The sequence below is a fragment of the Mus pahari genome, chromosome 1, assembly GCF_900095145.1.
Source record: "Mus pahari chromosome 1, PAHARI_EIJ_v1.1, whole genome shotgun sequence".
Taxonomy (NCBI): Eukaryota; Metazoa; Chordata; class Mammalia; order Rodentia; family Muridae; genus Mus; species Mus pahari.
This window is the reverse complement of record NC_034590.1, coordinates 133,614,340-133,628,562: the sequence shown is the minus strand read 5'-3', so window position 1 is coordinate 133,628,562 and position 14,223 is coordinate 133,614,340. Positions and strand designations below refer to the sequence as shown.

The following is a 14,223-nucleotide window of genomic DNA, read 5'->3' as shown; positions in this document are numbered from 1 at the left end:
CATTTATTTACATGTGAATTTCCAGAAAAGAAATCCTTTTCTGTATTCTTAAAAAGTCAATATATAGAGTAGATATACCTAAGGCACAGCCAGCAGAGACAGGACCCTATCTTAACTGTCCTCTGAGAGGACAGCAACTGACCAAAACAGATGCTGAGGCCCATAGTAAAACTTTAGATGGAGCTCAGGAGGCCTTGTAAAAGAGTTGGGGGAAGGATCGAGGGACCCAAAGAGGATAAGGACTCCACAGGAAGACCAACAGAGTCAACTAACCTGGACCCGTGAGAGCTCCCAGAGACTGAACCAACAACCGAAGAACATGGACAAGCTGGACCCAGCCCCCTCCCCCCCCACATACACACATATATACACATATGCAGCAGAAGTGCAGCTTGGTCGTCACATGGGTCCACCCATAACTGGAGTGGGGGCATACTCTAACTCTGTTCCCTGCCTGTGGATTCTGTTCCCCTAACTGTGCTGCCTTGTCGGGCCTCAGTGGGAGAGGATGTGCCAAATCCTGCAGTAATTTGAGGTACCAGGGTGGACTAGTACCCAGGGGGGGCTCCCCTTCTCAGGGGTAAAGGGAAGGTGGGAAGAGGCTCTGTGGGGGGTGAGGGGGAACTGAGATTAGTATGTAAAGTAATTAATTAATGGAGAAAAAAGTCAATGTGCAGAAGGCTTCTGTAAAAACAGGCACACAAAAAGATAGCCATATGCATACCAGGTACTTCAATGTATCGTCTACAATTCTTAAGTCACATATTCCTAATATAAACTCACTATGAAAATTAACCATATATTTCAACATAAAGCTATATGAATTATGTTGTTGAATTATATGCTGTTTCGATGATTTTTAGCTAGAGAGATGAATCTAAGTTCAGTAGATAGCTTAGAAATGCCTAAACCTGAAAGACTAAATTATTTATTACGGAGACAGAATTTCTCATATTCTTCATTCAACATTTATAAGGACCTTCGTGAAAAAGTAAAAAAACTGGTCACACGATAACTCAACCCCACAAAGACAGGAGAAAGGATAAAAAGCCAAATTTTTAAAGATGATAACTAAGAGTTTCAAAAATCAATTCATTGCACTGAGTTTTTCAATAACACAAGAAGGATCCTTTGTACGATGCTGTGGACCCACAGTAGGTGCTCAAACTAGCCGTGAGAGAAGCATCTTTGTGAACCAAGAACCCAGCCCGGGTGCCTCAGCCATGTGAGCTGCACATTCTATATCAACCGCTACACTCTGTACCAAGCAAGTCACTGGAGAACAAGAAATGAGGTGAGAAGGAGGGAAATGGAGCAAGTCCAAGGCACACAGATCCCCCTTTGCTCAATAAGCAATGGGAGGTCAGCAAAAGCAGGAAACCCTGTGATCCGATCTACCCTATCCATCAACTTCCCACCCCTCCCAGCATATGCCAGGATGGCATTTGGTGAATGGACTATAAGACCTATGGAGGCTCCTTGTGTGTTTCTGATAGATGCTGATGGCACAGAAGAGGGTGATGTCTACCCAAGCCCAGTGCCCTAACTAGCTCAGACTGAAGAGGTAAAAAGCTTTGCTCAAAGTTGTTACATCAAGTCAAACTAGGAGAGCCACGGAAAGGAGCTCTGTAATGTTCTAAATTAGCGGGATTCCCAACCTTCCTACTGCTGCAACATTTTAATGCAGTTCCTCATGTTGTGCTGACCCACAACCATAAAATTACTCCATTGTTTCTTCATAACTGTAATTTTGTTACTGTTATGAATTTTAATGTAAATATCTGATATGTAGAGTATCAGCTATGTGACCCCCACCTCACCAAAGGGGTCATGACCCACAGGTTGAGAACCACTATTCTAAATAAAGCCACACAGATATTATAAAGCAACATATGACCCACCCGCCGCAGCCCCCTCATCTCTTCTGAGCGCCTCTATACAGCCCAGTCACTGATCATTTATACCAAAGCTCTGTCCCTAATTTCAGCTTTTTCACTGGTATTTAGAAAATGCAGTCTGGGGCTGGCAAGATGGCTCAGCGGTTAAGAGCACTGTCTATTCTTCCAAAGGACCTGGGTTCAATTCCCAGCCCCCACATGATGGCTCACAACCATCTATAACTCCAGTCCCAGGGGATCTGATAACCTCTTTTGGGTCATGATGGTGGTACACTAACACACATATAGACAAACCACCCGTGCACAAATAGTAATAAAATAATTTTTTAATTCTAAAAATGAAAGAAAATAATTTTATCAATTTTCCATCATTATGATGGCTAATTTTTTTTAAGATTTTTTTTTTTAAGTGTATGTGTGGTCCTGGGTCTCTGTGTATACACATACACAAAAGTGCAAGTGCCCATAGAGGCCAGATGCTGGAGGTACAGGTGGTTGTGAGCCACCCAACCTAGGCTGTGAACAAAGCTCTTGTCCTCCATTAGGAGAGCAGCGAGCACTCCTAATGGTTAAGCCACCTCTCCAGTCTCTTGGATGTTAATACTGCCGACAACTTGGTGGGATTTAAGTCACTATAGAAAGACATCCCTAGGCATGCCTGTGAAAATTTCCCACACTGGGTAAACTGAGGCAGGATGACTCACCCTAAATGCTAATGGCAGCAGTCTGTGAAAGAGTCAGCAGACACCAATGTTTCTCCCTCTGACTGATGACTGCAGATTCCCTGTGCTCAGCTGCCTCACAACCTGGCCACTCACTGAGCCTTGCTTCCCTGCCGTGATTTCACTTCTCAAACTATAAACAAACAAACCAACCCTCTCCACTCCCCTTCAGTTGCTTCCTATAAAATATTTGGTCACAGCAATGACAAAAATAACTAATACAATCACCTCCCCTGATTTGAAAGTACTAATTAGTTATAGTGCACTGATTGGCTACCATGCCTTCACCTTACCCCTTTTAAAAACTTCTTTATGAAATTCCCCTACTTCTAATGAAGTTTCCCAATCTTCAAATTCCCACATTTCCCATCTCGAGGACTCTGATAATTGGTGAGTCAGCTTCCTCTCTGAGGATCGGGTGAGTGTATCTGCTGGATCCCACGAGCCTGGTGCTCAGCTCTCAGCCTGATTTATTTATTACTCATTTGTGTCCTATCATTTTTACTCACATCTGGGTTGCATGAACACATGTGGACATAGTCTGCACACTGGTCTACACATACACACAGCTGCCAAGAATCTAGTCATTCTCCTTCTATAATTAGCTCTGAGGTTACAGCTTCCTAACGGAGTCTAGTTCCTTAGTATGTATGCATTTGAAAACTGGTAAGAGAACTTAGAGTACGGAGGAATAATCATCATTTTCATAGTACGTACAGGTTTATCTAGTAACAAACTTCCGAAGCCATAATGAGGAATGCAGTTGCAATGTCCACAGCCTCTAAATACTTATTTCTCCATCCATGTACATACATGTATGCAAACATACAAAGTACATAGCATGCCTTTTGCACACATGCATACAAACATGAGGGAACAAACATGTGTGGAGGCAGGATGCTCCTGTCCACTGGTTTCCTCACTCACGATTCACAGTAGTTTTCAAGACAGGGACCCAGTGCTTCCTGAGTCAGCTAGACTCTGTTCAGCAATCCCAGCACTCCTCTTACCTGTCCTCCCACCTTGCCTGCCTTGTATGCAGGTTGCACTGACATGTCATACTTGTGACGCAAGCCCTGAGCCGGCTCAGCCAGCAGGCTTAGATAAGTTCTTTCAAGGCAGAAAAGGGAGCCAACTGTTTATCAATTTTTCTGGCAGCACCTCACTAAAACTACCAATTATTAAAAAAAAAAAAAAAAAAAAAAACTTTTTAAAAGCAGGTGTGACCAGATTTGGTGGCTCCTGCCGGTAATCCCAACACTTGGATGCCAAGGTAGGCAGGTCCTGTGAGCTCTAGACCAGACTGAATTCCATCTTGAATCTAGTCTCAACACACATAATAAAAAAAAAAAAAAAAAAAAAACACGGGAAACCATGTACACACAAGCAATACAATCAGACTCAGAAGGTTGTATTTGCATAATGCACACACACACACACACACACACACACACATAATAAAAAAAAAAAAAAAAAAAAAAACACGGGAAACTTTCCAATAGCAGCTTTGTAGGGCTGGGGTTTTTTGGGGGCTGGGGGAAAAACTTGGCCAATATGCTAATTGGATTTATTGCCAACTTGATATAAAGTAGAGTCAACTAGAAAGAAGAAACCTCAACTGATAAGTTTTCTAGATCGGACTAGCCCATTGGCCTGGCTGTGGGCATTTTCTTGATTGCTAATGATATAGGAGGGCTCAGCCTACTGTGGGTAGCACTGTCCCTAGGCAGGTAGAAAGCAAGGATCCAGTAAGCAACAGCATCCCCACAGGGTCTCTGCTTCAGGCTTCTGCTGTGAGCCCCTGCCACTGCTTCCCCTCAGTACAGATGGTAGCCTGTGAGGTGAAATAGACCCTCTCCTCCCCAAGTTGCTTTTAGTCATGGTGTTTTTATCACAGCAACAGCAAGCAAACTAGGACAGCCAATATTTTTGCTTCATAATTTTATTCTCATCTCACTGGTCCTCCTTAAGTTTTTGTCCTTTTTTTGGCATCGCCTTGGGGCCTAATCAATGTTCCCTGATCACTGTTCTCGAAGGTTTCATGCTTAACTTGACCTTCGGGGTCCTGTGCACAATTCACCATGTGGGCTTCACCCAGCTTCTCCTGGCCTCATATCTCAGCAGTGTAAGGCAAGAGTCCTGTCTTGCACATTAGATCAGATCCAGCCAACTCTAGTCTGGCTCCTGCTTTATTCCCTTAACAACTGGGCCGTCATGCGTCTTTCCTACATCTAGTAAAAGCCTTTGCAATCTATCCCCATTCAACTTCATGATCCAGTCAATAAACTTGAAGTATAGAAAAACAGTATGTTTCTGGTTGCTACTGCATGAGACTTCAGGTTGGGGCATTGACCAGAATACCTATGCACCTGAGATGCTCTGTTTACTTTGGGAGAGAGGGGGGAGGGGGGGATAAAACTAGGAAGGAAGGGACAGAGGGAGGGAGGGAGAGAGAGACAGAGAGACAGAGAGATAAATGATAAATGATAACATTCCAAACACATTATGTGGTTGTATTGGAGAGTAACACAGCCTGCCAGGAAGTTAACCTGAGGCTACCAAGGAGAACCAAAGCCAGCTTAAGACTGAATCTGACATTATTCCCTCGAAACAAAGCCCAGTGCTCTGCCACACCTGAGCACTCACTGTAATTCTATATGCTTAGGTTTCCGGGGATTGGCTTGTTTTTCAGGGAGTGAGTCTTTGTTCTCAAATCTGAGACTGCTGTTAACCTTTCTCTTTCTGTTTCTCTCGTAACTCCTTCTCACATGAATCTCCTCTGTGAAAGAGGAACAAGGAAGCCATCAACTTCCTCCACACTTCAGAAAGATAAACGCCTCTTATGTGAGCTTATAAAACTTCATCCACATATGCTGCCATCAAAAAACCACCCCAGGTGCTTGAATGCGAACGGTCTCACCCTGAAGGTTAAGCCAAGGCAGACACTGAGGAGAAGCCGGCCTACCTTGCACTGTTATCCAGGCAGAGGTACTCCCTCGGGTCAGATGCACTGGCGTTGGTCGTTTTGACACCTTTGTCCACAAATAAACCAGCCTGAAATACACAACAATGGGCTAAAGTGAAAGTGGGTCCTAAGGTACATCCACATGCATAAGGAGTCAGAAAACTTTTCTCAGCTTCTCATTTCACCTGGAACTGGAAATGGGGGGCTGGGGGAAAACAGCAGCAGGGGAACAAAGGGGCCATGAAAAGTGTTCCTGTATATTTTTAGCCTTTCCATCTGGTCATTCAACAACCATATATATTTTTTCCCCCTGGCAAAATGGCACTGAGATGAAGCTTCCTCAGGCTGGGAGAGGACTTCAGACATGTCTCCTACATGATGCCAAAATTCTCAAGACAGGGAGGAACTGTCTGAGCAGAAGAATGGGTGGGGATGAGGGTGAATATGAAGCAGCTGAAGATCCCAGAGACAAGTACTCACAGGAAGAGGCTATACGAAAAACTCTAGAGAGAAGAGACGGCATGGAACATTTGAGAACAAGTCCTGAATGGACTAAGACCAAGGGCCAGGAAGAGAAGGGGAGCACATGTCAGAGCATGCAGATTTATACCCTTAGACTTAATTCTCTTACGACTGATGAGGCAAGTGCAGGTTGTCCTGCATAGGACATAATTAGTGGTTGTTTTCATATCATGAAGGTAATGTTGAAAAATGGTATGCTGAAAATGTAAGACAATGGGGATCTAAATTTTTAAAAAAAGCATCAAAAGCAATACTATACACAGGAAGCAAATACTCCAACTAAAAGTGGATTAAAGCAGGCAGAAGAGATGAACAGAGAAACGCCATCTGTCACTCAGGAGGAAAATGAAATGACCCAGGTTCTTCCCAAGCAGAGAGGTGACGGCTCAGTGTAACTGAAGAACTATCTGGGGCTAAGAAGAGAAGCTTAGATTGCTTTGATAGGTCAAACATGGAATTAACTAGTTGTCTAATTCACTGAAATAGAAATGGAGAAATCAGGCAAGCATAAAGCAAAAGGAATTCCATATTGAATGTTTTAATGCGTTCACAGAACACTAAGGTGTAACCCTGTAAACAGCCATGTCAACGTGGTAGCTGACCGGGCTAGGTGAGGGTTCAGGAAACCTAGCATGCAAAGCCACAGGGACTGGTCAAAGTGCGCACATGTGTGATGAGTGATCCCAACATAGCATGCTTCTTTTTGACTCCAAAGGTTCAAGTTCCTTGGGTTATAAAATATTCTGCATAATCATTCCCAAATTTAACAAATTAAAACCTAATTATACCCTCAGATTTAATAATCTTACAATTAATGAGATAAGTGAGTGTGTTGCCAGGGCACATGACACCAAGAATTAATTAGAGATAGGTTTCACATCACAAATTTTGAAAAATTAAAGTTTTTTTTCCCTTTGAGATGCTACTTTCTAAATATTAGCCTTAGTCAATTACTCATCTCACAGCAATAACAGCAGGTTTTTCTTGTCTCAGTTCAAGGAATTCAGTTTCTCGTAACACTTAGATTCGCATGTTGTATATGCACATTGTGGGGGGTGGGGGGGTGGGGACTGAATCTGTACACACAAGTACAAAGGTCAGAGCAGAGCACCAGCTATCCTGTCTATCACCCTCACCATCTTCTTTTGAGACAGTGTCTCTCCCTGAACCTGGAGCTAGGCTGGTAGCCAGCAAGCACTGGCCATTCCCGACTCTGCCTGCACCTGCTCTAGGGTTACAGGTGTACACAGCCACAGGTGCACACAGCCACAGGTGCACACAGCCACAGGTGCACACAGCCACAGGTGCACACAGCCACAGGTGCACATAGACACAGGTGCACATAGCTACAGGTGCACACAGCCACAGGTGTACACAGCCACAGGTGCACACAGCCACAGGTGCACACAGACACAGGTGCACACAGACACAGGTGCACACAGTCACAGGTGCACACAGCCACAGGTGCACACAGTCACAGGTGCACACAGCCACAGGTGCACATAGCTACAGGTGCACAAAGACACAGGTGCACACAGCCACAGGTGCACATAGCTACAGGTGCACACAGACACAGTTGTACACAGACACAGTTGCACACAGCCACAGGTGCACACAGCCATAGGGCTGCACACAGCCACAGGTGCACACAGCCACAGGTACACATAGCCATAGCGCTGCACACAGACACAGGTGCACACAGACACAGTGGTGCGCACAGCTGTCTGCTCAGGCACTCCTGCTTGCACCAGCACCTTGCCGACTAAATCATCTCTCTAATCCAACACTCTGCTTTTTAAAGTACATTCATGGAAATGGTAACTGGAGTCTGTCTGATTTGAGTTATATCACAGGAAAGGATCTAATGATCCATATACAATAAAGAGACTGAAGTGACTTGAGAAAAGGAAATGGACCATGGATATTCATCATGATGGAAGGGAAGCGGAGTAGCAAACATCACAGAACTGGAGGTTCTGAATGGCCTTTATGTGACCTTAATTAAGTGCAATGCTCTTAAATACTATTTCACCATTGAAATACTTGGTGGTAGCAGTAAATGGCCAAAGGACACTCAGCCAGCACTGTGGAGAGAAGCAGGTAAGTGAAGCAGGAAGAGAAGCCCTAAGTCCCAGATATGTGTCCTGTAACAGGCACGATCCTGGAAACTTGACACTGAAGACAGGAAGGGGAGAAAGGGGAAGGAGGACAGGGAAGGCAGGCAGGCAGGTGGGCGGGTGAGCAGCAAGGACAGGAGAGAAAGTGACAATCAAGCCTCTGAGAGATTTAAACAGATCATACATGCAAGTGCATACTGTGCCTTGAAATGCTATGACTACACCAGCCCTTGCCAGCTGTTGGCTGAAGATTTTAAGAACTGGCCACCAGATCCTTGAGCCAGGTGAAGATCTGCTACTCTGTCACTACAGCACAAACAGGATAAAGGGATCATGGAAGCGAAATCCACCCTGTGAAAACACGCACTTCAATTCAGAGGCCTACCTTAAAATTTGAATGAACCCTGTTGTTATAAAATATCCCCAGCGGAGTGAGTTCTGGCTTCTCCAGGAGCTGCAGTCCACTGGACTCCCCAGTTGGCTCCTTGTGGAATAAATACCATATCCCAGCATCCTACAAATGAAAAGGAAAGACCATTAAAAATATTATTTAAAATTTATATACAAAAAATGGGTTTCATTATGACATTTCTATACATACACACACACACACACACACACACACACACACACACGCCTCACTCACATTCATTCTATCTGATACCTCTGGCCCACCTCCAAGCTCCTCCTCTTCCCCATTTCCCCCACAAACAGTTCTCCTCTGGTTGGATATTATATATACAGACACACATTTGTCTTCCCCCATTTCCATTCCTTGTCCCACCTTCCTTCCTCCCATAATAGACTCCCTCTTTCCAACTCCTTGGAGTCCCCTCCTGTAACTTTCATGTCATATATACATGTTTATATATTATTATATCCAGATTCTGAATATGAGAGAAAATATGCAACACTGATCTTCCACATACATAAAGCCTCAGTTTTTATGAGGCCTCCATGTGAAACACCCTCCTAAGCTGCAACAAATGTAATTCATTGTTTGAGGTTCGGAACTGAATGCAAAAAGTTGCCCACATTACATAACCTCCCCGAGTGGTTATATCTGGTTGTTTTTCAAAACAAATAAGATTTTGCTTGCAGGATGGGACAAAAGACATAGTTGGCAAATACCCAAACTGAACTTTCCCATCATTATGAAGTCTGAAATGTTATGCAGAGGAGAGCCCTGCTTGCCTTCTGTATGACCAGGACAGCACAGCCCTTAAGCAATGTGGTTTTTCATGTTTACCTCTGAACCTGATCAATAGATGAGTCATGTCTATTAAACAACTGTCTGCTGGCAGACAGAGCTCACTGGTTTCTTTCAAACAACTCCAATGCCCTTCCTGTTCTCGGGCAAATTTGTGCCAAAGGGAGGCGGGGTGCGGGGGACGCCACATGTATGAATCAGGGTGCTGTCTCGCAGTGTGGACCCTGTCTGTTCCACTGCAGGACTACTGGCCCTAACAGGAACGGAACAGTTTAGGAGTTTCTGATATAAAGTAAGTGAGACATGAAAACAGAAATAAAAGTTCTTAACTCATTCTCATTTTTTATAACTGAATTAATAATTAGCTCTGTGAAGGACAACACACTATGGAACATAGAGAAGGCATTTTTTTTAAACTTAAATATATAATATAAGAAGATAAATTGGTGTGAATTCAGCATATCTTCATTTACTACATACTCATGTGTAGTAAGACTATTGTAATGTATCTCACAATGTAGTGGGGAAAAGATCATTAAAATAAAACATATGTAGTATCCTGTTAGTTGTTACTAAAGCCCTTTAGGGACACAGAGGAGAGATTAAGTGTGAAAGGTATACATACCTACACACCCAAATGACTGTAATGTCAACATTTTTCCATGATCAGAGTTTACGAATGGGTCTTAATAAAACAAACTGTTTTGAAAAAGTACAGTTGGCCACCTCAACATCTTGGATGCAATTCAGACAGCAAAAGGAAACATAAAGAAAAGGTTTGAAACTACACCCCTATAAGCAGAGGGCAGAGCCAGGCTTCCCAAGATGCCGAGGGCTTGGGGGATGAGGACGTATAGGCACATGGCAACTGTCTGCTGTTAGGCTCCGTCCTGTCTAAACAGGTAACGGCAGCTTTGTCGAGGTGTGATGAAATGGCTTCGTCTGCTCTGGGAGAACCCCTGCCAAATGCTGGCTTTACTGAAGCCGTTTTTCTAGAGAGAAAACTTCAAGAATGACCATGCATGAGACACATTCATTACTCTTGCTCAAGATCGGAGGACTTCCCACAGTTTTGCCCTGGGCTTTTAGGGACCATTTGTGTCTGAACTCCTCTAGGGTCCTAGCTTCTGGCAAAGCTAGGAAGAAGTAGTGTTCTGACGGCCTAACTTTCCAGTAAGAAATGGTGAGAACAAACCCACACAAGCTCCTTGGATTCTTGACAGGGAGCCAATGAATGGGAATCTAAATCACCCACTGTCCAGTGACTGCCCAATCAAATGACAATCTTCAAACGTGGAATCCTTCATGTGTAAGGACAATCGCTGGTGTTGGTTCAGCGGCTACACATTGATGCCTGTGTTCTGGTTTGTTCAAGGCAGGTCGCCTCTTACTTATTTCTAAGAAATGATGTTCCACATTAATATATCAGATGACTGTGATGTGTATATATGTTATGTACAGTAACTAAGTTACTGCATGTTTAGAGACCGACACTGTAATTTTTCAGCCCAGTTGTAATCTAGATAATATCAGTAAAAATTCGTTTATATAAATCAGTAATTTTGAACTACACTTAACAGTAAGGATAAATTACCCCATGGACAATTTTTATCATTTAAAAATAATATTTGGTTCTCTTAGAAATCATTCTCCTGTATGTTCATGTGCCTATTATTTGTCTGTCTTAAACAAATCATACTGAGGTTTTAGCCTGCTTTATCAAGATGTCCCTAAATGTAACGAATTTCTGCAAAAAGATGTGTTCCCTGGCCAGAGTGGCACAGTATTCTACACGCTGACTCATTCCCATAAAGCCATGGAAAGGTGGAAGTGACGTGCTGCCTGTCCACCACTCCATCCCAGGGATGCCATCATCCTGGAGACTGCTCACCTCTGTTCCTGCAATTGCTGCCTGTCTCTATCTAGATCCACAGCTCCTAACTGGCAAGGATTTAGAAGGAAGGGAAGAATCATCTCAATTACCTCCTGCTCTCAGTGAAGACAAGCAGAACCAGAAAACAGTAGCACACCTGGGTTTGCGAGCATCTATGACATCATACCTGGATAAGCCAGAGCCATCGCAAGTGCGAAGAGAACCAAAAAAGCGTGATTTACCTGTGAGCCTGCAGCTGCGTTATTGATCAGGTGGTTGTTGGGGTGGGCAATCCAGAAAGTTGAAACAGCCCTGCAAGACATTGTTGAGGATGACTTAAAACATTCTTCACAAAACCCCTGTCCATTAAAATCTCCCCAACAAGAACTTTCCAAATACTTAAAGGCCTTGACCACCATACAACACCCTGTCCACTAATTACTCACATACAGTCTGTGGTAGGCACAGGGATGTAGTTTCCAAACACTCCATCACGCATAACGGTGCACATGGAGCTGTTCCTGTCCGTGGGGAGAAGAGTGCCCGGCTTGGTAAGAAGCCCCAGATTATGGAACAGAATATTTCGCTGTTCAACACCATCTTCCAAAAAGAAGCAATGACCTAGTATGTCGAATCCAATGGTGTCTTTGATCTGCAGAAATGTAGGTGCATAACATCACTGGACACAAGGCTGTTTGGGGTTTTCATGATAAGTGATCATAAGATAGGTGATTTAAAAAGACTAAGCTTCTACAGAAAGAAGAAGGATATCTTTGGTAAGAGAAGGTTAAAAAATGGCATGTGGTCAGTCACGAGCATCAGGAGAACAAGCGCTTCAATGAAAGCTGCTGCATGTCAGCACAAGACGAGGCTACTTACTAGCAGGCCACTGGTCCCGTGCACCGTGATGCACCTTGAAAAGCTATGATGAACAGACAGGCCATCCACAGACGCTGGCTGGCTGTACCCTCCTTTAGAATCCACGTCTCCACACAGGTGAAAATGCACAGGGTACCGTCCCAGATGCTGTTGGCCCATGTGTCTCAATTCCACATAAGAAAGATGGACTGAAGTAAAATTCTTCTCTATCTACAAGACAAAATGAATCCTTTTCAGGACAGGAAAGAAGCAAGGAGTGTGTATATGTAGTATTTAAACAGAAGGTATCTATGGAGAAAGCATGGTATGACATTTTGGGAGCTGGGGAGATAGATCAGTTGGTAAAATGTCTGCTGTGCAGACATAAGGATCTGAGTCCAATCTCTATCCCTGTGTAAAAAGATAAGGGAGGGAGGTGAAGGTCTGTGATCCCTGAACTGAGAAGGCAGACACAGGCAGACTCATGGGGCCTGCTGGACATGGTCTAGCCTAACCGCTGAGTCCTAGGTCTCACTGAGACCCAGTCTTCAGCATAGAACACATAGGTGGACAACTCCTGAGGGAGAATCTTCAGGATGACTTCTGCCCCTGCACATATGCAACACACACACATATACACACACATATACACACACACACAAACACGCATGCACAAGCGTATCCTCACCCCCCACAAATATACATACACTCCCACACAAATGTACCAATAAAATAATAATATCTCCTCCTTTGTCTTTTACCAGAGCCTCACTTAACAATACAGCACTTTAGGGGCTAGAGATGTAACTCAGTAGTGCTGTTTGGTTGGCTTGTGTGAGGCCCCCAGTTGGATTCACAGCTACGAAAACAGGAAAAATAACAGGAAATACCTCTCTATATAGGCACTTGTTTCAAAGAGCCATCGGACTAACTTCTAATCAGAAGTAAAAATGAAATCACAAACTGGATTTCTCGGAGGGGGAATGACAGGATAAGACAGGGAGTCATGGGGTAGAGTTGGGTTCTTTCAGTTTCTCCAACAAAGCCTTGCTGTGCAACCTGGACTGGCCTGCTAGTCACTATGTAGCTCAGGCTGGCCTCGTGGTCGTCCTTACAGGAACCCACCTTCCTCAGCATTGCAAGTCCTGGGATGACAGGTATGTGCCAGTAAACTGTGGGCAAGACTCAGCAATGTAAACAAGGCTACAGAATTATAAAGTCACTGCTGAACGGAAACTATCAGAATCCAAGGATACACTTTATCCCATAACCACAGGCCATCGTCCACAGTGAAAAGACCAAAATCCTAACTTTAGTAGAAGGTGACTTCTCAATGCACACTACTTTTGAACTACAATGAAGCCAAGATAATTAATAAATCAGATCAGAGGCTGTCTATATTTTGGTCATTCAGAGTCCTATTTCATCTTTATATCCTCCGCCAGAGCTAGAAAGCTACTTATTCCTAACTCCTTACCAGTGTTTAGTGTTTGTGGAAACTCTCTTTAAAAATTCCCCTACTGGGGAAAAAATAATCCCCTATGATACAAAGTTGGAGCGCTCTCAGTACCTTCAAACACTAGACTTTTCAATCATATAATTGAGAATACTGCAGGAATGCTGGTTCAGCATTTCCGACGCCATGGATTCAGAAGCATAACTAATATGCAAAGGTCACCCAACACTGAAAGGGATCTCACACAGTCTGCAGACCGGACCCAATAACCAGATACTGCTTACCGCATGGTGAGTGCTTGTTATTCTAAGGAATAAAATTCTGCACACAATAATTTTTACAGAACCAGATTTGGACTGTGCAAATTAGTACTGTCTTTGCTTTAGTAATATCAGGTTCTTAAGAAACCCAGAGCTTCAGAGAAATGGCGGGCATGGACATCAAGCTCATCGTGGTAGTCCATGTGACTGGGCTCTTCCCACTACATAATAATAATTCTTCACAGAATAATTCTTAAGTGGATGAACTACAGTCCAGGCACAACTTAGTTCTTATTTATTTGTGTGTGTGTGTGTGTGTGTGTGTGTGTGTGTGTGTGTGTG

The 14,223-nt window shown here is 43.7% G+C and overlaps 1 protein-coding gene across 3 annotated transcripts in view; it reads right to left on the bottom strand.

Moving 5' to 3' along the window:
- Window positions 1–14,223, bottom strand: part of Cemip2 (cell migration inducing hyaluronidase 2) — an 82,277-nt gene that overhangs the window by 35,274 nt on the left and 32,780 nt on the right. For all 3 annotated transcript variants that reach the window (XM_029535278.1, XM_021220364.2, XM_029535277.1), the window contains exons 8-12: window positions 12,187–12,396; window positions 11,754–11,959; window positions 11,550–11,619; window positions 8,610–8,738; window positions 5,586–5,674 (exon numbers count right to left, since the gene is read on the bottom strand). In XM_029535278.1, coding sequence (XP_029391138.1) covers window positions 5,586–5,674; window positions 8,610–8,738; window positions 11,550–11,619; window positions 11,754–11,959; window positions 12,187–12,396 — 704 coding nt within the window. The remainder of the gene's footprint in view (window positions 1–5,585; window positions 5,675–8,609; window positions 8,739–11,549; window positions 11,620–11,753; window positions 11,960–12,186; window positions 12,397–14,223) is intronic.